The 26091-nt window shown below is 33.7% G+C and overlaps 1 protein-coding gene across 1 annotated transcript in view; it reads left to right on the forward strand.

Moving 5' to 3' along the window:
- LOC145293169 (AP-2 complex subunit alpha-2-like) overlaps positions 1–26091 on the forward strand; it is a 234228-nt gene that overhangs the window by 106834 nt on the left and 101303 nt on the right. Inside the window, exon 2 of the mRNA XM_080139634.1 lies at positions 16778–16860. Coding sequence (XP_079995760.1) covers positions 16797–16860 — 64 coding nt within the window. The 5' untranslated portion in view covers positions 16778–16796. The remainder of the gene's footprint in view (positions 1–16777; positions 16861–26091) is intronic.

Consider the following 26091-nt stretch of genomic DNA (forward strand, 5'->3'; position numbering starts at 1 on the left):
CAATATTTTAAATTTTAGAGTGGAGTATCATTTTCGTATATAAAAGTCAATGTAGAATGATCATCAATTTATTTACCACCAAGTTTTGAAAACTCAATGTAAAAAAAAATGCAATCAATATTTTTTTCGTATTATTTGGATTCATTGGACTATTCTCATTTTGTGTGTCATTTTCACAACGTTTCAGTCGATGTAACCTCCGACCTTCAGGTGCTTCTTGTCGAACTTGGAAATTTGGAAGGAATTTAGAACAGAACCCTTTATTTACTTCATGAGGGTAGCATGCTCTCCTTCTCTCGGCCATGATTGGATAGAGGTCCTAAGTAATTTGAAATTTTATTTTTTTGTTGCCTACACTAAGAATTGAACCTTCAGGAGAATATCACTTTTTACAATTGATTTTTCTAAGTACTCTAACCACTGTAAAAGTACACAGATGACATAGTTTATGTCCTCAAACTCCGGAATATATCATCTGTATAGCGAAAGCCAACTTTCACTGGACAGTACCTATGCTTCAACTCTCACCATCCATATAATGTAACAAAAAAGGAATTGTTCCTTGCCTGCTACACCGAACAAAAGCAGTATGTAGTAACAATAATGCAGAGAAACCCTCCACCGAAACAACTATCTAGAGAGCATGACATCAGCTCTAAGAAATCTGAACCAAACACGAAAGGACACTACTTGGAAACTCACCACAGTTTGTATTCCATACATGGAGGGCTTGTCAGAAAAAATTTCAAAGAATATGTAATCCATGTAACATCAGGACAGTATTCAGAAAACCGCTTGTGTGCATGTCAAGCCCCCTACGAAAAAGATAATGACTGTGTATATGAGATCCCATGTAAATGTGAAAAACTATATAAAGGTGATACATATCATCCACTAAAAGTACGGTTAGAATGACATCGAAAAGTTTTTCGGTGTCATTTCTAACCGTACTTTTAGTGGATGATATGTCTCACCTTTGTATAGTTTTTCACATTTACATGATCATTTTACATAAAATTTATAATGGAAAGTGCTTTCTCATTCAAATCTAAAATATTTGATACAAATTAAAATAATTTTGGTGCTTAAACAAAGAGGCGACAGATCATTTTTTTTTTTAATATGACCTTTTAAACAAAACAATATTACTTATTTAATGGTCATGTCGAAAATAGTAATATATATATATATCAAAATTACAAAAATTTATCAAGTAGAATGTTATTTATGGTTAAAATAATTTTAGGAAAAATTGGGGAAAATTGCATTTTTCGTAGATGTTTTAGAGTAGGCTGAAGATTGCAAAAAACGGGGGAATAACTCTGAGTATATTTTAGATTATATCGTAATGTCGGCCAACATGTTTAGAGACTTTATTTATAAATAAATGTTTTTTTTTTTTTAATTATCCACTGACACGTGTTTCGTCGTCTACAAATCATCAGAGTGGCTGAATCTAGCGAGATTTGAAATCGGGACCCCCATGATAAGAAGCCTAAACCTCTACCACGCGGCATCCAAGATCATTATGATGTTTGGACTTGGTAATTGTTTGATAATAATAGAACAGAAAAAAGATTCTATACTTGTTTTATGCTTTCTGTAAAATCAGCGAAGTCTTGCATTTATGTTACTATTTATTTTTTATTTTTTTAAGACTTTACAAAAAACATTTACATTTTTATCTGTTTTTTAATGTTTCACGATATATCAACCCTTTTCAGCTTGTCTAATGCTGAAAAATACAAAAGCTGTTGTAAACGATTCGTTCAGTTATGAATAAAAAATATTTTACCTTGATGAGGTGAATTTTTTTTTGGGGGGGGGACTCAACTGTATTAGAATTATTAAAAATATTTATTTTAATTATTTTTAATTTAATTTCTTGATATTTTTTAATTGCATGAAAAATAATTTTGTCGTTTGTCACCATTTATCTTCTCCACAAGTATAAAGTTAGATGCAAAATCGATTTTTATTGTAAGGAAGAAAACTAGCTCCCTAAAAAAGGGTACTTTAGATTGGGATTAAAAATTTAGCCCAGTTTAGAGAGATCTCTCCTCTTTATAGGACGGAACAGATACTGTACTGTTTATCTTAGTTAAAAAAAAGGCCGGATAAACATCTACATGCTATAGATATTTTAAAATTATTCCATTTGTAACTTTGCTTTTCTCAGTTGACAAAACCTCATAAAAATTTGTTTTCTTAAATAGCAGCTTTTGTAGTGTAACTATTTTTAACTTTTTCATATTTAATTATGTGTCTGTGCTTTTTCGTCTGCACTATTTGTTCACACTGTTGCAGCATCTCCTATTCTACTGCTGCTGTGTCGTGTATGCATATCACTGATGCATTTCACAGGAAGATACTTTTGAAGGTCACGTCAATGGAGGTCAAAGATGATCTCTATATCTCTCTCTCTCTCTCTCATTTTCTCTCTCTCATTTTCTCTCTCCCTCTCTCTCTCATTTTCTCTCCCTCTCTCTCTCATTTTCTCTCCCTCTCTCTCTCATTTTCTCTCTCCCTCTCTCTCTCATTTTCTCTCTCCCTCTCTCTCTCATTTTCTCTCTCCCTCTCTCTCTCATTTTCTCTCTCCCTCTCTCTCTCATTTTCTCTCTCCCTCTCCCTCTCATTTTCTCTCTCCCTCTCATTTTCTCTCTCCCTCTCTCTCTCATTTTCTCTCTCTCATTTTCTCTCTCTCTCTCTCTCTGTATTTTAATAGTATTTATCAGTCTGTATCACTTGTTCATGGGATTGATAACATGCATATATTCTTTAGGCATTCAGTTTTGTACGAAATGGCATTTTTTTTTTTAAAGTAATCAAAAAGATTTTTTTAATTACCCCTACTTATTTTTAATTGAATTTTAAATGAACCGCCCCCTTAAGTAAACACTTCATCAAATCTCCTCACTAACGTAATGTACTTGCAATAACCCTTCATCAAATCTCCTCACTAACGTAATGTACTTGCTGTGGAGAAATGCGTGACTTACCTGGATAGACCACGTGCGGGTCGGTCACCAAAAATAAATAAAAAGAAAGAAAAGAAATGGTCAAGACTCTTATTTATAGAGTAGTGATCACGTGAGTTAGAAGAATATGCAAATAGAGGTGAACGATTTTGCGATATAAAAAGCCTGTGTTGTTAAGAGGAGGGGCAGACTGTTGGCAGAAGTCAGTGCTGTCAGACGTGCTTTAGAGTTTTGTTATTATATGCTGTGTTCGATTGTTGGGAGAGAGAAAAGAGAAGAGGAGGAACCAAGAAGACATTCTGCAGATACTTGACTTTGTGTTGGTTTTAAGCTATTTCGGCGCTTGGTGTGCGGTTACTAACAATGGACAGATTCGACATTCGCTTAATACCCGAGTTCGACGGATCTACCACTGGACCGGCTGTTGTTGAATGGATTGAAAAGGCAGAGAAAATCTGTAAACTGTGCAAAATTAAAGAACCAGCCACAGTTATCCCTTTGAGGCTAACCGGAGGGGCCTATGCAGTCTACCAACAACTCGGGGATGAACCAGACTGGGATGAAATCAAGCAGAGCCTGTATACAGCGTTTGGTACAGATCCATTTGTTGCGTGGCAACAGTTCACGAGCCGGACACTTCAACCCAAGGAAACAGTCGACGTGTACCTAGCCGACCTGCGAAAATTATCTGTACCGTTTGGTGGGGTCAACGATAAAATATTAAGCTGTGCTTTTTTGGTAGGCCTACCCGAGGAGGTCAGTAAACTGTTGCGGGCATCATCAAGAATCGATGAATTGTCAACTGATGAGTTATTGGCCCGAGCTCGAAACATCTGTAAGGAACAGGAACCAATTGCAGCAGCAGCTCGTTTTCGACATGGAGGCAATGTGGACTTTCTTCCAGATAGTAATAAGCATGCCACCCCAGTGTGCTATAAATGTGGGGAGGCCAATCATTTTGCTAAAGAGTGCCGGAGTGATAGGAGAGGTGTATATCCACAATCAAAGAGACCAGTGCAATGCTATCGCTGCAATAAGTTTGGGCACATATCTCGCAACTGTTCGGGAAACGAAGTTGGGGGCAAGATACTATCGCTACCCTTGCCCCCTGCCAACCAATAAACACAGGATTGCCTGTCATTAGCGTTAAACTTGATGATGTGCAGTGTTCAGCACTTATAGACACGGGGTGTTCCCGGTCTATAGTTAGTGCCCATTGCTGTCCGGTGTGGCGGAGGAACCCAGTTGGCGTTATGACCATCAATGGCTTATCACGGGTATGTTGTGGTGAAGGGACAGTCACAATCTGCACTGAGAAGGGTGACACAGCTAAAGTTGACGTTCTGGTGATGCAGGAGAAACCCCTTGGCTACGACATGTTGCTTGGAATTGATGCAATACAAGCACTAGGAGGCGTTACAATCACAGCAGCTAGAGGTATCAGGCTTGGAGAAGGGAAAGACGTCTGTGCAGCCATGTCGATTGAAGAAAAGGACTTCTGTGCTACATTTGATGACAACGAAAGGGTGTGGACTGCAAAGTGGAAATGGGCCATGGGCCAGGAACCAGATCGGCTGTGCAACACGATTCCAGAGTATGCAGTTTCTACCAAGAATAGGGCCGCATATGAAGAAGAACTTCAGATGTGGATTGACAACGGTTGGTTAATACCATACCCACAGGAACGTCTGGGACCACCCAAGGGATTAATTCCGCTCATGGCTGTTGAACAACCTATCAAAGAAAAAATTCGTCCCGTAATGGATTACCGAGAGTTGAATCGGCATGTTGATGCGTTTACCGGAAACACAGATGTGTGCGCTGCTAAACTGAGAGAGTGGCGTCAAAAAGGGAGCAATGTAGCACTTCTGGATCTAAAGAGGGCCTACCTGCAGATACGTGTCCATGAGTCATTATGGCCGTTTCAGACAGTACTACTCAAGGGAAAACTATATTGTTTGACACGTTTGGGTTTTGGCCTAAACGTAGCACCCTTGATTATGACAACCATTATTAAAACTGTTTTGATGCAGGATGAGACCACAGCAAAAGCTGCTTCAGCCTACATAGATGACATCTATGTTAATGAGGACATAATGTCTGCGGATGCAGTTCGAATAAAACTGAAAGCGTTTGGGTTAATAAGCAAAGACCCTAAGCGCCTAAAGGATGGAGTGCCCGTGCTAGGCCTCGAGGTCTGGGAGGAGGGCAATACGTTGCGATGGAAACGAGGGAGCCCACTTCCAAAGTTACCCAATGTATTAACAAGACGTACTGTGTTTTCTATCTGTGGTAAATTGGTAGGACATCTACCTGTCTGTGGATGGCTCCGATCGGCAACAGGAGTGGTGAAAAGACGAGTGACTACAGTAACAAAAGGATGGGACGATGTTGCGGATGATGATTCTCTCCAACAAATGATGGCTGAAATGTTGTCCAGAGTGCATAGGAATGACCCTGCCCGGGGTGAGTGGCAAGTGTCTGGAAACGAACTAAATGCATGGGTTGACGCAAGTTCGTTGGCTACAGGTGTCGTGTTAGAGCAACTAGGTGTTGTTGTGGAAGATGCATGCTGGCTTCGTCCGAAAAATGATGCCCAACATATAAATTTGGCAGAACTTGATGCCACGTTAAAAGGTCTTAATCTCGCATTGCAATGGCAGACTAATGTTGTGCATCTCCACACTGACTCATTGTGTGTTTACCATTGGTTAACCGACACCTTGACTGGAAAGGCTCGAGTTAAGACTAGAGCTGCAAGTGAAATGCTAGTACGAAGGAGACTAGCAATAATTAAGCGTCTAGTTGACGAATACAGCTTGCAGGTAGACATTACGTTAGTCTCGTCGATGCAGAATTTGGCTGATAGCTTGACTCGAGTACCAAAGAGGTGGATCGATGCAATGAGGCAGGGATCCGATCTTCAACAACAAACATGCGCGACTGTAACGGATCAATTAACACCTGACCAGATCCGTATGATACACCAGCAGATTGGACATCCTGGAATTCAGAGGACTGCATATTTTGTCCGAAGAGTATGCCCTGCAACTACAAAAGCATCAGTGAAAGCAGCCATACGTTCGTGTGAAGAGTGTCAGAGAATTGATCCGGCACCATCCCAATGGCAAAAAGGGAAGCTCGAGGTGGAGGGCAACTGGCAGCGAGTAGGGATGGACATAACACATTATGGGGGCAAACATTTTTTGACCATGACGGATTGTGGCCCGACGCGTTTCACAATATGGCGCCTGTTGACACGACAGGATGCAGCCAGCATTATACAACAGTTGAGAGCCGTCTTTTTTGAACGTGGTGCCCCGATTGAAATTCTGACTGATAATGCCGCCACATTTCGATGTCAAGAATTTCAGAAATTCGTGCACGAATGGGGGATTAAAATGCATTATCGGTGTGCATATTATCCCGAGGGTAATGGTATAGCAGAACGGTGTCACCGCACCATCAAAAGAATTGCAGCCAGGACGCAGTGCTCTATTCCAGAAGCTGTGTACTGGTATAATATAACACCCAAGGACAATGCAACACCAGCAACTGCACCAGCCAATGGGATTTACCAATATGAACAGCGTGTGAAAGGAGTTGATGCCATACCATCAGTGGTGAGTGTTGTCAATACACCATATCAGGTGGGAGACCTTGTTTGGATAAAACCCCCAAATGCTGGGTGCACTACGAAATTTTTCCGGGGAAAAATAGATGAAATCATAAGTCCTCAGACCATGTTGATTGGTGGCATACCACGTCACGTAAAAGATATCCGCCCTTGTTATACCTCTTCTGATTCTGAGGACGATGAGGAGGATCACACACCGTTCAGAGATGATCCTGATCACTTACTGCCCCTTCAGGTGAGCATAGAAACACCACCAACAGAACCAGATGAGGGAATGATGGGACATACTGATGACAATAGTGAGGAGAGCGATGGACACAAGGAAGTAATGCCTCATCGAAATACTCGACAGAGACGAATACTGCCCACCCCCCGTGATTGCGAAACCCAGCGAGAAGGGATGATGGAGCATACCGAGGAGATGACGCCTCCGATTCTTCGGAGAAGTACCCGACAAAGACGGATACTGCCCCCCTGCCCTGATTGTGAGACACCGCCTATGGAACCACGAGACGGGATAATGGAACAGACTGGTAGTAATGATGGTGGTAATGAAGAAAACAGCAATGAGGAAGTGCTTCTTCGAAGGAGTACCCGCCAACGACGATTGCCCGCATGTCCTGTTTGTGATCATGAGATCAGGGGGGAGTGTGGAGAAATGCGTGACTTACCTGGATAGACCACGTGCGGGTCGGTCACCAAAAATAAATAAAAAGAAAGAAAAGAAATGGTCAAGACTCTTATTTATAGAGTAGTGATCACGTGAGTTAGAAGAATATGCAAATAGAGGTGAACGATTTTGCGATATAAAAAGCCTGTGTTGTTAAGAGGAGGGGCAGACTGTTGGCAGAAGTCAGTGCTGTCAGACGTGCTTTAGAGTTTTGTTATTATATGCTGTGTTCGATTGTTGGGAGAAAGAGAAGAGGAGGAACCAAGAAGACATTCTGCAGATACTTGACTTTGTGTTGGTTTTACTTGCAATAACCCTTATCTCTCAGTGGCTTCCGGGCCTTGATAAGTGGTGATCACTGTGTAAAAAAAAAAAAAAAAAAAAAAAATGGTTAGCTTAGTTACTAATAAAACTAAAAACCTATTAATTCTCACTGATACAGTTTATTTATAAGTCATATGATCATGTGATTGGATTAAAATAAATATATATATATATATATATATATATATATATATATATATATATATATATATATAAAATAAAATTATTTTTAGATGCATTTTTTAGTGGTCGATTTATCACATTTTTAATAAATGTTAATAACAAAAAAATTACGTGGTCAAGTTTTTTATTTTATTTTTTTGTGACAATCAATTAATACTGGATTAGTTCAACATGAAGAGTTTTAAAGTTATTTTAAAAGCGCTTTTCTTTGTTCTTTCACTAAGTTTGAAATAGCAATTTAAATGTGGATTGAATGGATGCATCTTAATATCTGTTCCCTTTCCTTTTTCTTTACAATCATTTCCTGATGAAAAAAAGAAAAAAAGACATGGTTTGTTATCTGATTGTTAGGTTTGATGACTGACTTGATATGAAAAGCAGTTTCTCCTGAGGCTGATCGCATTTAAATGTCCTTAACCTTGCACAAGATTACTTGTAAAGCGTTTGTGATTGCCATCTCTTATTTACTCGTTATTTCGTGTACCAACTATTGAATTGGTACTCATTATTATTTCCTTATGTTTTTAATTTGTATCTATTTACATTTGGAAAAGTGAGTTTTGAATATTCTTTACTCGAATGCTCCAAGGAAAATCATCTCCGTTTATATTTTTGATTGCAGAAATTCTCCTCTGGACCAAAGTACCATAGGTTTGCAACAACAGATACCACATACAAATTCAATACATCTACCCTGATAACCACTATCTTATATAGCATACGACCACCATTTCTGCCACATTCACTCATGATAATAAAATGCCATATTACATCCGATGAGCAAAACTATCACAATCGCCACATTTACAGAGGAAGAAGTTCCTATTTTTCTCTCCCAATATTTAATGCTCCTACTGCTACCAGTTGAGACTGGGTCAAATTCTATATTTTCCTATGATATTGTGCTTGCACAGCCATTAACTGTTTATTACATACATACATATAACATAATCTTTCCATTTCCTGATTCAAAAATAATAAATGCTCCCTTCTCAAATTCCACCTATTTTTATTGGCTGATACCTGACTATTCGCATATTCCGGAATCCATTGCTACAATAATAAACAAACACTCCAGAAATTATACAATATGACATCGCTCTCTATAGAAGAAAATCGTGCTAAAAACTAACTAAATTAAACGTATTAACTGATTGTCATCACTTTCTACCTAATACAATCGTGCTGAAAAAAAATTAAAATATTAGCTGATTGTCGTCACACTCTACAGATTACAATTGTCCTGAAAAAAAAAAACATTAACCGATTGGCTTCACTAAAAAAAACAACAAAATTAAGCATATTAACCAATTAGCGTCGCTCTATACAGAAGACAATAACTTTGTTTCTCTTTTTTTGTAGTTAAATTCTTACATTAGCTCCACCTCCACAATTTTCTTTGACTTACATAGGTTTTTGACTATGCTGATTACGAAAATCTCATTTAAATTTGGCAGACAAATACTTTTCGCTGATTGGGGTTGTCTATTCCGAAAACTGTTCTTAACATGAGGAGGTTGGGGATTGGTCACCAACAACAACTGTACTTCAATTTTTTACGAGGGTGGGGGAGGGCTGTCAACTGGGCAACACCAGTTAATGGGTCCTGCTAGTTTCTTAAAATTAAAACAACACAATCTTTTTATTAGCATCTTGCATATAAATTAATAATGACATATTTTTAGAATACAATATCAAGTTAGTATTGTAGTGCTCAATACAATTTTGTACAAATATTAATACAACTTTGCCCATGGGTCACTTGTTGTGTTAGAAATTATTTGAAGGTTACTCTCTGATTTGTACAACGATTTGTTTTTAGAACAATCATCTTTTAGATAAAGGGTAGTGACAAACCAACGAAGATGTACTTAATCAGTTTCCGGTGTGCGTTTCCAGAAACTGTTGTTCTGGAAGATGTTCCTTTGGTTAAATCTGTTTCGTAGTAGTAGTAGTAGTAGTAGTAGTAGTAGTAATAGTAGAGGTGAGGTAAATTATTTTCCTCCCGTACATGAGTTCTTTTATTCCTTCACTTCTTTCGTTTTATTTGAGATAATTACTCTCAAGTAAAATGTGCATAAATTACAATCAACTCATATATGTAAATTATCAAGCACAATTATTCAGAAAATTTTTGGTTAAATTGCTTGAATTAAGAAAAAGTAAGTTTACAAAGGTGCTTGAATCTAAAATAAAGACAAAAGACAAAATTAGCCTCTTTTTAATTCCTCATCCTCCTGTTTGTTTTTCTTCTGACTATTGTTTAAATAGTATTACTCCCTATGGTGATATTCCCTCTAATTATTTACAATTGAATATCCCAATCTTTGTATTTATTTTTTTTATTATCATCATCAATAAATAAAGTGATGGAAGCAAGAGTAATAGATGATGTATGGAATAAAAGTAGAGGTGGGTCAAACAACAGTGATGAAAATAATAGAAAGTTAATAAAAGATGGGTTTTCTTGAGTTTATTTGCAAATTATATTTAGTTAGAATTTAAATTGGAGTTTGTTTTGTTTTTTTAAATCTAAGTAAATCTCTAAACAGGAATATTTTAACATGTATTTTGTGTGATTAAAATATGTAAGAAAAATATTAGGGAAATAAATGTTTAACTTTTAGTATAATAATAGATATAATAAAGTGCATTTTTTAAAAAGTTCAGTTTGTGTGTGTGTGTGTGTGTGTGTGTGTGTGTGTGTGTGTGTTTTTTTTATTTGGGTTTGTCTTTTCTGTTGTCACTATTTCGTTTGGCATATACAATTTGCGTGTGTATGCATACAGTTTGGTCTCTTTAATAATTTTATGTAGTTAAACACCGAAATATGTTAAAGCAATTGAAAATGCACTGTAATGGTGAAGACAGAAATATACAATTTATGGGTCTTAATGTTTCAAGTTTATTTCCATTCTCATCAAATTTTGAATCAGCAATGGTGTTAATTTCATTAAAATCAGATCATAAATATTTTGTTATATTCCTGGAATCCTTTACGATGTGCCCCCCTCACACACAAAATGTACTTAATCCAATGTTAAAAAGTGAAAATACAGCTGAAATGGTTGAAGTTATCACGGTAGGAAAAGTTATGCTTTAAATGGATCCAAATTTCTTCTAAATGTGACATGAAAATGTAAAAAAATTTAAAAAAAACAAAAAAAAAAAAACAGAAAGGGTTTGTTTTTTCAGGGGATTTCTTGAAAGAGAAAAAATAAGTACAAACGATCCTGTTAAGATTATCTACATTTGTAGATAATGCCTAAAAGCATTTCTCACATTTTAAAGATTAAAAATAGTTAGAAGACAGATGTGCACCATTCATATTAATGTGTGTGCACTTTGGTTTCCCTGTATGTATTGTATTCAATATTTCAATAAACTTATTGTTAAAATTAAAAAAAAAATATTTTTCGCTTGTGTCTATTTTTCTATTTATTCATTTGTGGCATTTTTATCTATTTTTACCGAACCATTTTTTTTTTTTTTTTCAATGCCATTTTTACATAAATTCATTATTATGATTAATAAATATTATTTAATTATTGGAATTCTTTTGAGATGAGTAATTTGTATATTTTTATTTATTTGCCAACTATCCTGTCACGTTGAACAACCTGACGAATGCCAGAGGAATAGTTGGCCGAAACGTAGTGAACAACAACAACAACAACCACCATAAAGATGGGGATAATAGTCCGTAAATAAATAAAACCATAAATTTTAGTTTGTTAGTTTAAAATAATAAATATTTGTTTTTATCATCAGTACCAGCAATAGAAAATGAAGTTTTGTGATTTTCTTCATTCAAACAATTCCATTAAAAAAAAAAAGAAGTTTTTCATCATGGTTACATAGCAGATAGAAAGAGCACATATTCATTTTTTTTTTTTTTTTTTTTTTCATCATTACAAAATTTTTTTTATAGTTTAGAAGCCACATATCATCACTGCTACATGAAAATCTATTTGCTTAGTATTTTGATTTCATTTTCAAATATGCAAAGCTTCAAATTTAACCCACCACAAATAACACACCATTCAAAAATGCTGAAACGTGAGAGAATTCTTAGGAACTCATAAAAAAAAGCTAAAAATGAGTTTGTCAGTATTAGCTATTTGTACATCCACGAGATTTGCAGACCATTCTCTGACCAGAGTCCTCAGTAATCTGTGCAAAGGAAAAGGAGAATCGTTCTTAGTATCAGTGAAGTGGCAGAGATATAAAGTTATACACACACACATATATACACACACACACACACATATACACACAAAAACGCGCGCGTTTAATATGTTGCCACCTGGGACCCAATATATTGTAGCAGAGTATGTCACAAGCAACATAGGACTCGACTCCTTTATTTATTTTTTTGTTTTTTTTGTGACATTTATTTCCTCATTCTCTTGCCATGCATGACTTCTCATTATGACTGTGACCTCACCCACGTCTCCAACATGCTTTTTTTCCTTTTTATAGTCTTCTTCTTTACCATGGCGTCATTTTGCACGGCTTGGTATTTGCATATAGCCACATATGCGTGTCCACACTGTTTCAGCGAGAAAGAGAGATGCTCAAGATGGCTATGATTAAAAAAAGAACCATGGCATCATAATGGCTAGCTATCTTGACACAAGATGGGATTTGATTAATTCTGCCTAAGTTAATGATATTGAAAGACCTGAAACGCCCAATAACTGGCATTGTGTTTGGATGCATCAAAAACTTGTACAAATACAATATAAATTGTGTAAATTCTTAAAGGGGAAAAAATTATTTAAATATTTTTTACTCTGAATCATTTAATAACTTTGTGCTCTCAAATTTCTGCATGCTCTTCCTTAGGTCTAAATTCCTAATAAGATAAATTTTAATAAAATAAAATCTGTATCTTTGTCATCAATAGATTTCTTCCTACAAAATCAATATTTGATTTTGGTGTATCAGTTTTAAGGCTACAATGTAATTTGATTTAATGGCACCAGGCATTCTTTGACAGGATAATATATATAGTCCAGAATGATCTTAGGAGGTGCATCCTCCTAGTTATTACCTCCTCTTGAAGGGAGTTTGGTTTATCATTGGTCAGTTGAGGTACATCTACCAGGTAATCCCAATGAGTCTGTTCAGTTATTTTTATATCAGCCAGACTTCCCCTCAGAATAGCTGGTTTTCATCCCCTTCTTTGTGCCACATCTTGCTGCAGCACTGTTAAATCATTTTTTTTTCTATACACATATCTTCCTCTTCTTATATTTAGTTTTTTTTTTTTATTGCCAAAATCTCCACTCATTTGAATGCTTCCTGGATTTTCTGGTAATCTTTAAATTAATTCAGAAAGCTAATCTTAATCCTTTTGATATCATCACTAAGCATAAGATTTCTCGATTATCTTATTTTCAGCATTCTGACAGTTGTTACGAAGTGCATACGAGATCTCATTTCGATTTGTGAAGCTTTCTTTGCGAGAAAGCAACAAAATTAGCAGGAGCAGCGAATACCTCGTTGAATGTTTCAGTGGCGCATACAGTCCTGTATACACCTATGCAATTTTCGCGATTGTAAAAGCTAGAACTGGTCTTTTTTTTTGCTGATGTGGTTGGGAGCACAGGGATGTTGTATTGCGAGGAAAGAGAATATAAAAATATTTTCCCTAACAGCCCTCACTGGAGCTTGTCTGTCCACTATAAAAGAGGGAAAATGCACCAAAACCAGTCAGTCGAGCCCAGAGTCAGTCAACCAGCATGGGGTAATCATCGGCTCCGTCGGATTTCTTTTTCCCAACGTTAAACAATCACTTTCGCGCACATCATTCATCAACTTCTCCACGTGGGAGCACCAACAGCGAGAATTAACATTTACATTTTTTATTTCATGTTTCTTATTAGCGCCCGACTTTTCTCTCCTAAGAAGTTACAAACATTAACTTTACACCAAAAATCTTCTTTCCTGACGAACTTTGAACACGTTAGTTTTTTTTTTTTTTTTTTTAATAAACGATTGAGAAATCAATCATTTAAAATTTAAACCTATATTGTTTGTCTGGTTCCTTCTTGCCACCATACGCTTATTCCTAATATAAAACAGTGAAGCAGGATGCTGAACTGATTCTGGACCCTCATTTTTACGGAACGTTGCTGAAACTACAAATGGCTCGCACTTGTAATGGAAGTAGCCTTAAATCGCTGTGCCAGTTCAGGCAGTGTTCAGGACGTGGTGAACTTGTTGGAAAGAGCCGACCCAACCAACTCGGGGTGAATGTCGTAACCATGACCATGTTAGTTATCTTAATTTGTGGAAAAACAAACAATGATATACTTTTCGAAATATCCCTGCTAATCTTTCTTCACTAGTCTTGCTCTAAGGAGGAAGCTTCTAACAACTATTAAATTCAGAAGCGATCCCCAATCTCAGTCAGAGATTTTGATGACGTTAGGTTTTGCAGAGAGGCAACATTAATTTGTTAACTTTACAATCCCAGCGTCATGAAACAGAAAATACCAATTTTTAGTGTACAGTATATCCTCATCTGTTCGCGGTTCCCCATATTTGCGTGTTGAGCTCTTAACTCTATCACATTATATACTAGCACTCTGATGTCATAAAAACGAATGTTTGGTAAACTGTTGTCAGTTTAGTGGTTTTCCCCGTTAAATCTGGAAATTTCATTTGAAATATAGTGGAGAAATTTTGGATCTAGTGGTTAACGTTTTTTTTTTTTTTTAATCTGGAGATCTCATTTGCCAGTATGGTTTGAATAATTTAAAAAAAAAAAAAAAAAAAAAAAATGCAAACATTAATTAATTTGGAAGATATGCACACCAGGCATCGACCAGGTCAAGCTGGGTGGGCGGGATAAAAAAAATGTTCAATTTTTTAATACTTAACTATAACCTTTTTGAGAGGCGTCATATAAATGTTTACAAGCAGGGGCGATTAGCACGCTTGAAAAGTAGATAATGGAATAGGTCGTAAATGAATTTTGGAATATTTACAAAATTAAAATGTGCTTTCATTATCATTCATTAGTGAAATCGATAACTATAGGCGATATTACATTACTATATTAATGAGTAAGGGTGTCTTAAATGTTTTAGGAGTCTCGTGCTGTACATAAATCTCGTACATAAACTTTTTAAAACTGCATCGAATATTTGTATTTTCGCTATTCGCGATGGGGGTAGTGGGGTAAAGACCCCCCCCCCCCGCGTGACTTATTACATGATAGAATTACAGTTAACAACAATATTATTATTTTGACATTTGCATCGTTCGTGAACCTATTTTTACAATTATTTAGTTTTATTTCCTAAAAGTTCCTAATTCATTTAAAACTTCGTCTTTTTGTTTGCGCTATTTTCTTTCTTTTTTTTTCTAATATTGTGTGATTTTCTAAAATTAAACAAACCTTAGAAATTATGTTCACTAATCATCCATCAAGATAGTGATAGTTTTGTTTTACTGTAATCTATTACAAATGCAATCAACATGGCTGAAACCTGTAATGTATTAAGTAACATCTAAATAACTAGTATTTTTTTTTTTTTATATGCACCGAGATTCCAAAACCTGATGTCTATTGAAACCCAGGACAAAATTTATCCTTTTTGTTTTGTTTTTGTGTGGAGGTGTGACTTTAAATAAACAAAGAAGAAATAGTATAATAAAATGCTTATGGATTTATTTCGGTTAAAAATGAATAATATTTTCATTGTAAATCATCTTTACAGATCCGGTGTTGCCTGAGAGATTTTATTTTTACTTTTGGTTCATTTCACTTTTTTCTTTTTTTTTTTAAATAGAATTTTGAAATTTAACTTTAATTATTATGGTATTATTTGGTTATTAAATTTATTAATTGAACAACATTTTAATTAAACTATAATTATATTATTATAATGGTAACGTTGTTTTAATTTCTATTTATAAGATGATAGGATAGAAGTAGCTTTCAAAACTTTCCTTTTTTAATACATGAGGATTTTCTAAGAATTTTGAAATAAAAAATTTTAATATTTCTATACAGTAATTTAATGATTCAATTTTCAACGGTCAGGAAGTATTTTTTTATTTTTTTTTTTCAATTATTAACAAAAAATTAAAATAGTCACACAATTTAGATTTTATTTTTAGGAAAATTAAATTTTAAAATTAATGAAAAATAGCTTTTTATTTTTAAATAAATTCATAATTTTTAGTGTATATGTAAACAGCATCTGCTTAAAAGAATGGAGTTTTAAAATAAATTATTTAAATTTTCATGTGTATGCTGTGTGTGATGTATGGAAGTGAAACCTTGTCAGTGATGGTTGAGGACATCTGTTGCATGGAGAGAAATAAGTGAATGATACAATGAATTTGTAATGTGAATCTTTGATTGGCTTAGTTCTAATGACTTCAGAGGGAGTATAATATGGACAAAATAGGAAGATGTGTGCAGAACAGAAGACGTCAGTGGTATATGGTCATGTTGAAAAAAATGTGGGAGTTCTTGGATTAGTAAATGTCTAAACAATTATGGTATCAAGGTCAGTTCACAAGGGAAGGTCAAGGAAAACAAGGAAGTGAAAAAAATGGACTTGAGAGAAAAAGGGATAAAGACTTGGCCAGAGATAGATCAGTTTGGAAGTAAATTTCTTAAAGCTGTCCAATGCTTGTTGGCATAAAATAGACATTAAACCAAACATAAGGGGTCAATTTGGAATTTTGTTAAAGGGTCATACCAGCTACAATTTAAATCCTTTTATGATGAATGTATAAAAGCAAACTGGACCACCATTTTTTTTTTTTTTTTTTTTTTTATTCGAATTTGCTGTTTATTTATTTTTTTTTAACCATATAGGCATCAAAATTCTGAATTTATTAAAGATGAAGTTGTTTTGAACAAATTCCCTATTTAATTTCTAACATGGTAAATAACATTTACTAAATGAACTTCAGTCTGTCCCTGTTTATAAATATTTTTTAAATTTTCTTTTACAGGTGATCGTGAGCACTCAAAATGCCTGCCGTTAAAGGAGATGGAATGCGTGGATTGTCAGTGTTCATATCTGACATCCGAAATTGTAAGTCCCTTTTTATTTTAATAGCGTTTTCTTTTTGTTGTCAATCATGGCCACCAACAATATTGGAATACGTAAAATTTTTCTGGGTATAGAAGGGGTACACGGAAAATTATAAAGAGAGATTGGAAAATGTTAGGTATTCCAACACTTAGGTCAGGTGGTCTAATTGAATCTGTTAACTTTTAAACAGATATAACAACTATGCACTATTGTTTAAAAGAAAATATTGCAAAGAGAGCCGGCAATTTCATCACTCACCCCAAAAAATAATAAAATTAAAGACAACACTAACTAAACCTAAATTATGGCTTTCATATTTTTTCTAATGGGGAAAATATTAAACTACTGACCATTTGGTGACCAAATTGGAAGTTTTTGATGATGACTGGCTTCACTGCATTTTTACCATGCCGATGTGCTGACCATGTCCTAACTACTTTTCTTTGCCAACACCAAAATCCAAAGTTTCTGCCGTCTATCTTTTGCAGCACTGTTTTCAAATTGTTTGGGCATACAGCTCATTACCCATAGAGAGAAGTAATTTGTGATGTATTTTTCCATCCGGGTGGCACAAAAAAAATGGGTAGACAGCTGAGGTCCTGAACAAGAAGCATGAATGAGGGTTAAGCTTTCAGATCCACAATTGGTCACTTTTGATTGTGTAATCATGATTAATTACATAGGTTGACATGATTCGAGAGGTGGTGCAGGCTGGGGAAAATATTAATTCTACCCGATCAGATTGAATGTTGTTGCAGTAACTTCCAATTTAAAAAAAAAAAATCAATTTTTCTTTTCTTTTAGTTTTGCATGTGTCATTTCAGATGAATTCCGCTAAACTTCTGTTATACCTTTGTAATCTTGGATTGAAGAATTTTGAGAATGTTTTTTGGAAGCAATCTAAAAATTAGATGACTGCTTTTTCATAAATTAATGGTCATCTTTATTTTCATAAATTAATGGTCATCTTTATTTTCATAAATTAATGGTCATCTTTATTTTTCATAAATTAATGGTCATCTTTATTTTTCATAAATTAATGGTCATCTTCATTTTTATAAATTAATGGTCATCTTCATTTTTATAAATTAATGGTCATCTTTATTTTTATAAATTAATGGTCATCTTTATTTTTATAAATAAATGGTCATCTTTATTTTTTCATTCTTTGTTTAAAACACACAAGAAATAGACTTATCTCTTTGAACAACAGTTGAATACTTTTGCTTTTTCTTAAAAAGCAGCTTAAAATCTAATCTGGTTACAATTTTATAAGTAGATCATTGTTTGAGCTAATCAGAATTTCCTTATACCTAATGCAAAATTTTTTTTTTTTTTAAATGAAACTGAATGACCCAAAATAATATTGGTTATAAGAAAAATATCAACTTTGTTGGGCCCAAATAATGTGTAATAATATTTTTTTGCTTTTAATGTTGTTACTATAAAAGCAACTCTGTATTTTTTATCAGCAACAATTTTAATTAAGGGGCAAAAGCTAAAACTAAGGAGACCTCCAGAGTTTTGCTGAAATAATCCTCACTTACTGAGTTATTCCTTATTCAGTTAGATAACGCAGAGTATCTATTATCTTGCTTACGTACATGTGCCTTCCATGTTGACAGGGAATGAAATCTGTACCTTCGCTCCCTTATTATTTTTATTTAATTTTTATAATTCTTAAATTATAATTTGAAAAAAAAAAGAAAAGAATTTGCTGTTCAGCATGAAGAATTTTTAATTTCCTTATACAAAATAAATACTATCATTAAATTCCTTGTAAAAAAATTGCTTAACCTTGTTATAGGGCTGTGTTTTCAACCCCCTCCCCCCGGGATAGATAAAAAAACAAACAAATATAAAAGAGATTTTATGTTTTAGTTACTAGTGCAAGTTCTTATTGCAAAGTACTTCTTCTCTCCTTCAAGATGTGTAGATTATCATAAACAGTTGTTTTTGGAGTATATCATATTGCAAACTTTTAAGTTAAGTAACATTTCATTCTGAGAGTAAAAAGAAAGAAAGGTTATCATTTTAGAATGACTGATATATATTAGTGCAAACAAACTCCTCAGCTTAACATTCACGGGCAATATGAACCGGAAAAAATACATTGATAACATTGCGAACGCTGCTGCAAAGAAGGTGGGTTCCCTCTATCGTGCTAGAAGACTACTCACACCTGAAAGTATCCTGTACCTCCACAAAGCCACCATTTCCCATGTATGGAATATTGTTGCCTCATCTGAGCTGTTGCATCTACTACTAGTCTCTCTCTCTCTCTCTCTCTCTGATATGGTCCAAAAAAGAGTCTTCAATCTAATACATCCCACTTTGTCAACTAAGCCCTATCCCATCGCTGCAACGTTGCATCCCTGTGGTTATTTTACAAGTATTTTAATGGAATGTGCTCTGATGAACTCGTTGTACTTGTGCCCTCTCAGTGTACATATCACCGACAAACCTGCTGAACAATAAAATCGCACCCCTTCACTGTTGGGGTTCCTAGATGCCAGAAAGCTTTCTACTCTAATAATTTCTTCCCTCGAACAGCTAGACTTTAGAATTCCCTTCCTGCTACCTGTTTCCCTGACTGTACTGATATACAGAAGTTTAAATGTAACGTAAATCAACATCTTGTTAATCTTTCCTAAGCATTGTCCAAAATAGTAACCTCTTCCATCCAAGTGACGATATGCGTTGTTAGGGGTGAACGTAAGCAGGGAAAAAAAAAAAAAAAGAAGAAAAATCAGAAGATACAAATACACATGGCATGCTGGAGAAACAATGCTGATATAAAAATTGTATAAAAATATATAATTTCTTAATAGGAACAAGCCAGAATAAACAAGCTGATGTCGAGGAAGGATACTATTTTAGTTTGGGGGAAAATAAGATAATGGGAAAAAAATCCACTGAAAGCTAACACCTAATTAGGGGAGTATCAGTTAATCGACAGGTAATCGGTAATCTGCCTAATCGGCTGAATAATTACTTTTCTCTTTCCTATTATATTTAAATCATTTCATCACTGTCAAGTGACTCATCAGATAGCTTTGAAATATTAACATAGCAAATCCTAATTTAACTTAACATTTGATTAAGTGTCTGGCAACAAATATGGCTTTTTGCCTTTATTAGCTAAAATTACAAAGTACAATTTTCAATTCTTAAAATTCATAATTAAACAATTAGATTTAGATTTTAAGATTTAAATGGAAATTAAAAATCAACTACAAAGTACAAATTGTAATTCTTTAAGTGAATAACTATAAACTGATGTTCTGCACCTGCTGCTGCTCTACTTCCTCTTCTATTCTTGCTGCCGGCCTCCTCTGTTCTCATAATCTCCTCCGTATTTAAAGTTGAATACTTTTAAGTTGTAATGTGGAAACATTAGTTTCTCTATTCTCAGAACACACCCTGTTCTTCATAGATTCATACACATTACCATCTGTACTGAAGAGCCTCTCCCTTTCCACAGATGAAAGTGATGTGCTTAAATCTTTGGAAGCCAGTTTACTCAGTGGTGGTTAGGTGTCCTATGTCTTCTTTCACCACTGAAATGGATCATCACCTCTTGTAAGTAGTGGTAAAGCTACATAATAGTCAAGTTCTTTTGTGCATTTGATCTTAAGGGATTTAATCCTTTTGAGTTTAGATTGTGATTCTTGTATTTCTGTTTTAGTTACAGTTTCCAGGTTTAACTCAGCTTCTATCTGCTCTAAGTTTTGATTTGTTACTGTTCACTTATTTGAAGCTAATTCAGCGAATAGGTTTGAAAAAGATGCAGTTTTACTTTCACTTTGATCTTCTTGACTCTCAACAGAGCTTGAAAAAGTGTATCCTGCTGATTCTACTTCATTATCATCAGTAGAAAGAAGATGTAGAATCCAATTCTTAGTGTTTTCCATGTCATTCTTTTGAAATTTAAATCTTGGATCTAGGAAAATAGACACAAGTTTTTATCATTTAGATGTGATGAAAATCTTGTTTCCACCGATTCACTGAATTGTTCAACAGCGGTAAAGATTCCACTAAAGTCAGAAATGCCAGAATTAGATTGGACAGCTTTTGAAGAAAATAACCTCAAATCTAAAATTGTAGGTATTATCATCGATATGGTTGAAGTTCTGTGATTTGCTTCTTTGGTGATTTCTTTAAATGAACTTAGTAACTGGATATTTTTTCAAACAAGTTTCTACTGATAAGTTGTTATGGTAGGAATCTTATCAACAGCACACATTACGAGAGCTATTGTTGTTCTTAATTTCTTTTCAGCATATAATATGTTGAATTCCACCATGTGGTCACATCTTGAATGAGTTTGTTTTTCCAAATTAAGCTGATCCTGTATTTCAGTTAATTTACTAATTACAAATAGAAAGCGATTCAAGTGAGAAACTGTATTTCTGTTAAATGATGTAATGGTTGTCTTCACAGCCTGAATTACAATATGTGGTAATTATTCTAAACCATTACCTGACACTAACAACCATATTTGTTCCTGGATTCTGCAAGACTAAGAAAACTTTATTGAAGAGTTTATATGCATCCAGAATATTGTGCAATTCTTCACTTGTTACTAGAGAAGGCCTTGAAAAAGTTTGAATAGCCTTGAAAAATCTGTACGAATCTTGTTTACATCACAATTCTATACGTGTCCGCAATTTTGATCTTAAATGATTAACGTATTAACAATATAAAACATGGGTACCTTTCTTATTTACTGTTTCTTAGGGAAAAAGAGCATGTTTTTTCTTCATCTATCCCAAATTTTAAAATAGTTTGTTTTTCCTTCTCTCTCATCTGACGTTTGCATTTTTTTTTTTTTTTTTGTAATCATAAGATATTTACAAGGTCTACTCTCATATCTTTTAAAACTACCCATTCACTTTGTTGTTCCTGAAAATAATGCTTGTTGTTCACCGTTTCTTTATTTTTTATTTATGATATTCTTTCATTCTCGCTTCTTGATACAAGAGAACGCTTATTTAGTATTCAAGTATTTTTACTAGTATGACCACTGTAAATTCCATGGTTAAAGAAAATCTATAACTGTTAATATTCTGTGGATCTTGTTTGTTGCATAACTGTGCACAGTAGGTTACAAAGTGATGTCATTTATCAAACTAGAAAGACAGGAGCAAATGATGATGCATGTCCTGTTTTAACCATAAATGGATGGGGAGGATGGATAGTGCTTTGCACGATGCCTTTAGTGCAATAAATATGAATTGTCTTCACTGGATATTGAATCCATTTTATTTCCATTGTTAATGGTAACTGTTTTTTGGGTTTTTTTTTACCTCTTCTGAGACAAACCTAAAATAAGATTGATAAGCAGGTTTAACTTAATCTATTTGTGGAAGTTCCTATTTATAATAGATCACATTGGTCAGTAATGATAACGGTATCAATAGATGATCTTTCTAAATATAATCTTTTCTGGCATGACAATCTCATTACTCAAACAACTTGGATTTCATATAGTTTCACTTTTCAAAGTCCAGTTGAGTTAGTTTCCACTTTTAGAGTTTATCTGCCAATGTACAATAAAATTAGTTGTATAGATCCACAACTGACTCTTGAATCTTTATAATTTCCAATTCCACAACCCTGGACAATAGTATTAATAATTAGATTGTTTTGTGTTCTTATATTCATATAATATTCAAAAGCTTTCTTTTATTTTTACATCAGATAAAAATATAATTATTTGTATCAGAATTGATCTACTTTAATATTTTGTTTCTTGCTTGTCTAAATTGGGTAATGGAAATAATAAAAACTTGAAATATGATAACTCTTCTTGTTAATGGAGGTTAATCTAATTTATAAAACTCACTATGTCTGTCTGTATGTCTCCATATTTTCAAACTCTATATCTTCTAAAAGTAAAAGTCCCTGAGTGGCACTAGGGGGCTCAAATGATATGATTTTTTTAATGACCATTCTTTTATGTGTTTTTAGCCAGTTAAAATAGTTTTTAAGGGGCCAGAGAGGGGTCAAAATTGAAAAAAAAAAATCGTTATACATTTTGTACATTCATCTTAGTTTATTTTTAATGAGTTCCTATGTGTGTCATGTTGGTACAGTGGTAACGTCACCAGCTTTGAATGCTGCAGTTTTACTGTTTTGATTCTAGCTGATGGCATCCAAATACTTTTTTTTTTTACTTTTGAAATCCCGACTCCATAATAATATATATGAAATCAGGACAAATTAAAATATCACATTTAAGCATGTTTTATGACCGGGCAAAGCCCTCCCCTCCCTTGCTAGTAGTTATTATAGGATTAATAGACTCATCATTCATTCAAAATGCTGACTCATGCCTGTCATAATGTGGAGATTCCAGATAACTTAGAACTTGTTCGACATCAGCTGATTCCATTTTGAGTTCTACTCTTGACATTTAACTTTATTGATTCCCTTTAGGATGTCTGTCATATTTAAGCCGCCATCAACCAATACCATTACTATAGTGGCATGTTTTTTTTGTTTTTTGTTTTTTCTCTTAATTTTGGTCTTGTAGCTTTCTAGTAATTGATGAGAATGGACAAACGACCAATTTATATGATATTATTTGCAGCAAAATGCTGCAAATAATATCATATAGATTGGCCGTTTGTCGGTAACTGAGGCTACATAACATGTTTTCAAAAATATTAATCTTTATTTTACAGACTTTATTTTTTTATCCAGAAACCTTCATAACTAATAAGGCTACCGGCATTGTTTATTTTTATTAATAACAATTGATTTTATTGTAAAAGCCCAAAAAAAGATTTTTTTTAAATATCAATGTAAAATTTTTTTAACCCCCCCCCCAATAAAACAAAAAACAAATAAAACTTAAAATTTACTTAAAGAACAATTATACAGGTAGAAATTTACAAAAAATAAATAAATCCTATCAGCAAGCAGTACTGGCGATTTTTACAAATTACGTTTAATGGCTATTTGGATGTGGTGGGGGGAGTATTCTTCAAATAAATTGACTATCAAAAAGTTAATATAGTTTGTGATTCTTTTATAAAATAGTTGTGATTTCAAGAAAAAAATATTTTTCTTAGATTTAAGAGTTCAATTGTATTCTACTTTCTTACTTTAATTTTAGTCTGAAACAACTTTTTAGTTGCCAATTAAAAAAAATAGATTCTACTTTACTGGTTACACTCTAAAAAAATCTTTTCTGAAAAAAATAAAATAAATTTAGAATAAGAGGATCAGTTATGCACATATTTTTATCATAAAATGATCCTCCATTTTTTGCCTTTTAAAAGTTAGCTGTCCAAATTCTTTTTGATATTTTTAAAACTGAAATATTAGTATTAAAAGTATAATTATTTACCATACCACTACCCCTAGGTTCGTGTGACAAGTGACCTCCTAAAAATGCCTTCCCTTGACCATATCACTAACCTAAGTGACAAACCTTTCCCTAAAACGAATTCCTGTAATCTAACCTCCAAAACCCTAGATCTGAGTGGTAAATCCTTTTAAAACTACACATAATCATAAAAAAAAGCGACTTTCTCTCATAGAATGAAAAGTTAGTTAACTACCATAAAATGTTAGAATGGCCGAGAATGCGAGATCATTTTAAATTAAATTCATATCCAAAACAGATCTCCCACTCTAGATTCTAAAATAATTTTTTAAAATTGTCCTATTAGATTTTAGTTTGTTGTACATCAAATGCATTACAATTCAACTTTGAGTTTTTTGTTTTTTTTTTTTAATGGATATACGATATTGCAGCATATTTGTGCATTTACTGTAGTTTACTTAGAAACCATTAATTTTGGTAGATTCTCAATACCATATTCTGATTCCTTTCACAAAAATATACTTATGACAAATTTCATTGCTTAATCTTATATTTAACAAAGATATGACATTTTTACTGAAAAAATAGTGTCAAAAATGTGACAAAATGCATATGGTCTTAAAGAGGGGAAAAATATCCAAACATGCGAGGCACAAAAAATAATCATAACTTCTTTAATTTTAATCAGATTTTAAAATTTAAAAAGATTCTTAGATCCTCTGGCTCTTTCTATGTATGCCATTATTGATATTTCAAGCAATTTTCAATTTTTTTCATGTGTATTGCTAGTTTATTTAATTGGTTTATGCTTTTATTTTATTCATATTCTTAATATCTAATATATAAATTTAAGTCATCAAGTTTTCAATATTATCTTTATTTAAATCTTACAAATATTTTCTTCTGAGTAGGAATTTAAAAAACTATTTTTGTTATGCTATGTCTTTTGCAATTAAATAAAAAACGTACTTTCATTATTTTCAAAAATTATTTCTTTTATCTCTGAGGTTGGACAAGAGATCAAGTGTTAAGTTGAAAAGCAGGTGCACTAGGATTGGTGTACTCGGGTCTATAAAAAAATGCCTGAGCAATCCCATCAGCATTCTGTAATAGAAGTGATTAATGATAAATGCCTTCTCAAAAATAGTTTCCGGTTAAACCGCAGCCTGACAACAGCAAAGTTGCTATCGGACTGATAAAAAAGCAAAACATGCTTACTTGAAACTTCATAATTAAAAAAAAAAAAATCTTCAACACTACTTGAACTACTTGTGCTATCAGTTATAGTTACATATAAAGTTATTGCACTATTCTCCTGTTGAAATTACTTGCATAGCATAATATTATTTGCTATAATTTTATTTATATGATTTATTTTGACTTTTTAATTTTTACTTTGCTGTAAATGGACTTAAATACAAATATTGCAAATGGCCGTTTGGTTTCATTATTAATTTCTTCTATTCTATGCTTAATTCTTTTTTCGTTTACTTTTCAAAAGCTAAACGCTTACATATTGTAGATCAAATAGCTTTTGTAACTTGTCTTCTCATTTGCACCTGCTATAAATTCTGAGGGAAACATGCACATACACACCAAGTTTATTTATTGTTTTATTATCTATATATATAAAAGCGAAAATGTATGTGTGTATGTATGTTCGCTTTTCCTCGATGTCCATGAAAGGCTTCTTTCAAAGAAACGCTTGCTCGCTTCACAACTTAAAACTTTTTATATCATCTATAAATTGTAATATCTCAGAATTACCCACGGAGCTCGCCTGTCTATTTAATTTTATTGACTTTCAAACGTTAATTATTCCACATTTCCCACATCGGCACGCGTTACATTCGGTTTTCGGTATAAAAAAAAGCGAAACTCGACTCTAATCACAG

Source organism: Euprymna scolopes, chromosome 14 (assembly GCF_053919585.1).
Source record: "Euprymna scolopes isolate OS-2025 chromosome 14, ASM5391958v1, whole genome shotgun sequence".
Lineage (NCBI taxonomy): Eukaryota > Metazoa > Mollusca > Cephalopoda > Sepiida > Sepiolidae > Euprymna > Euprymna scolopes.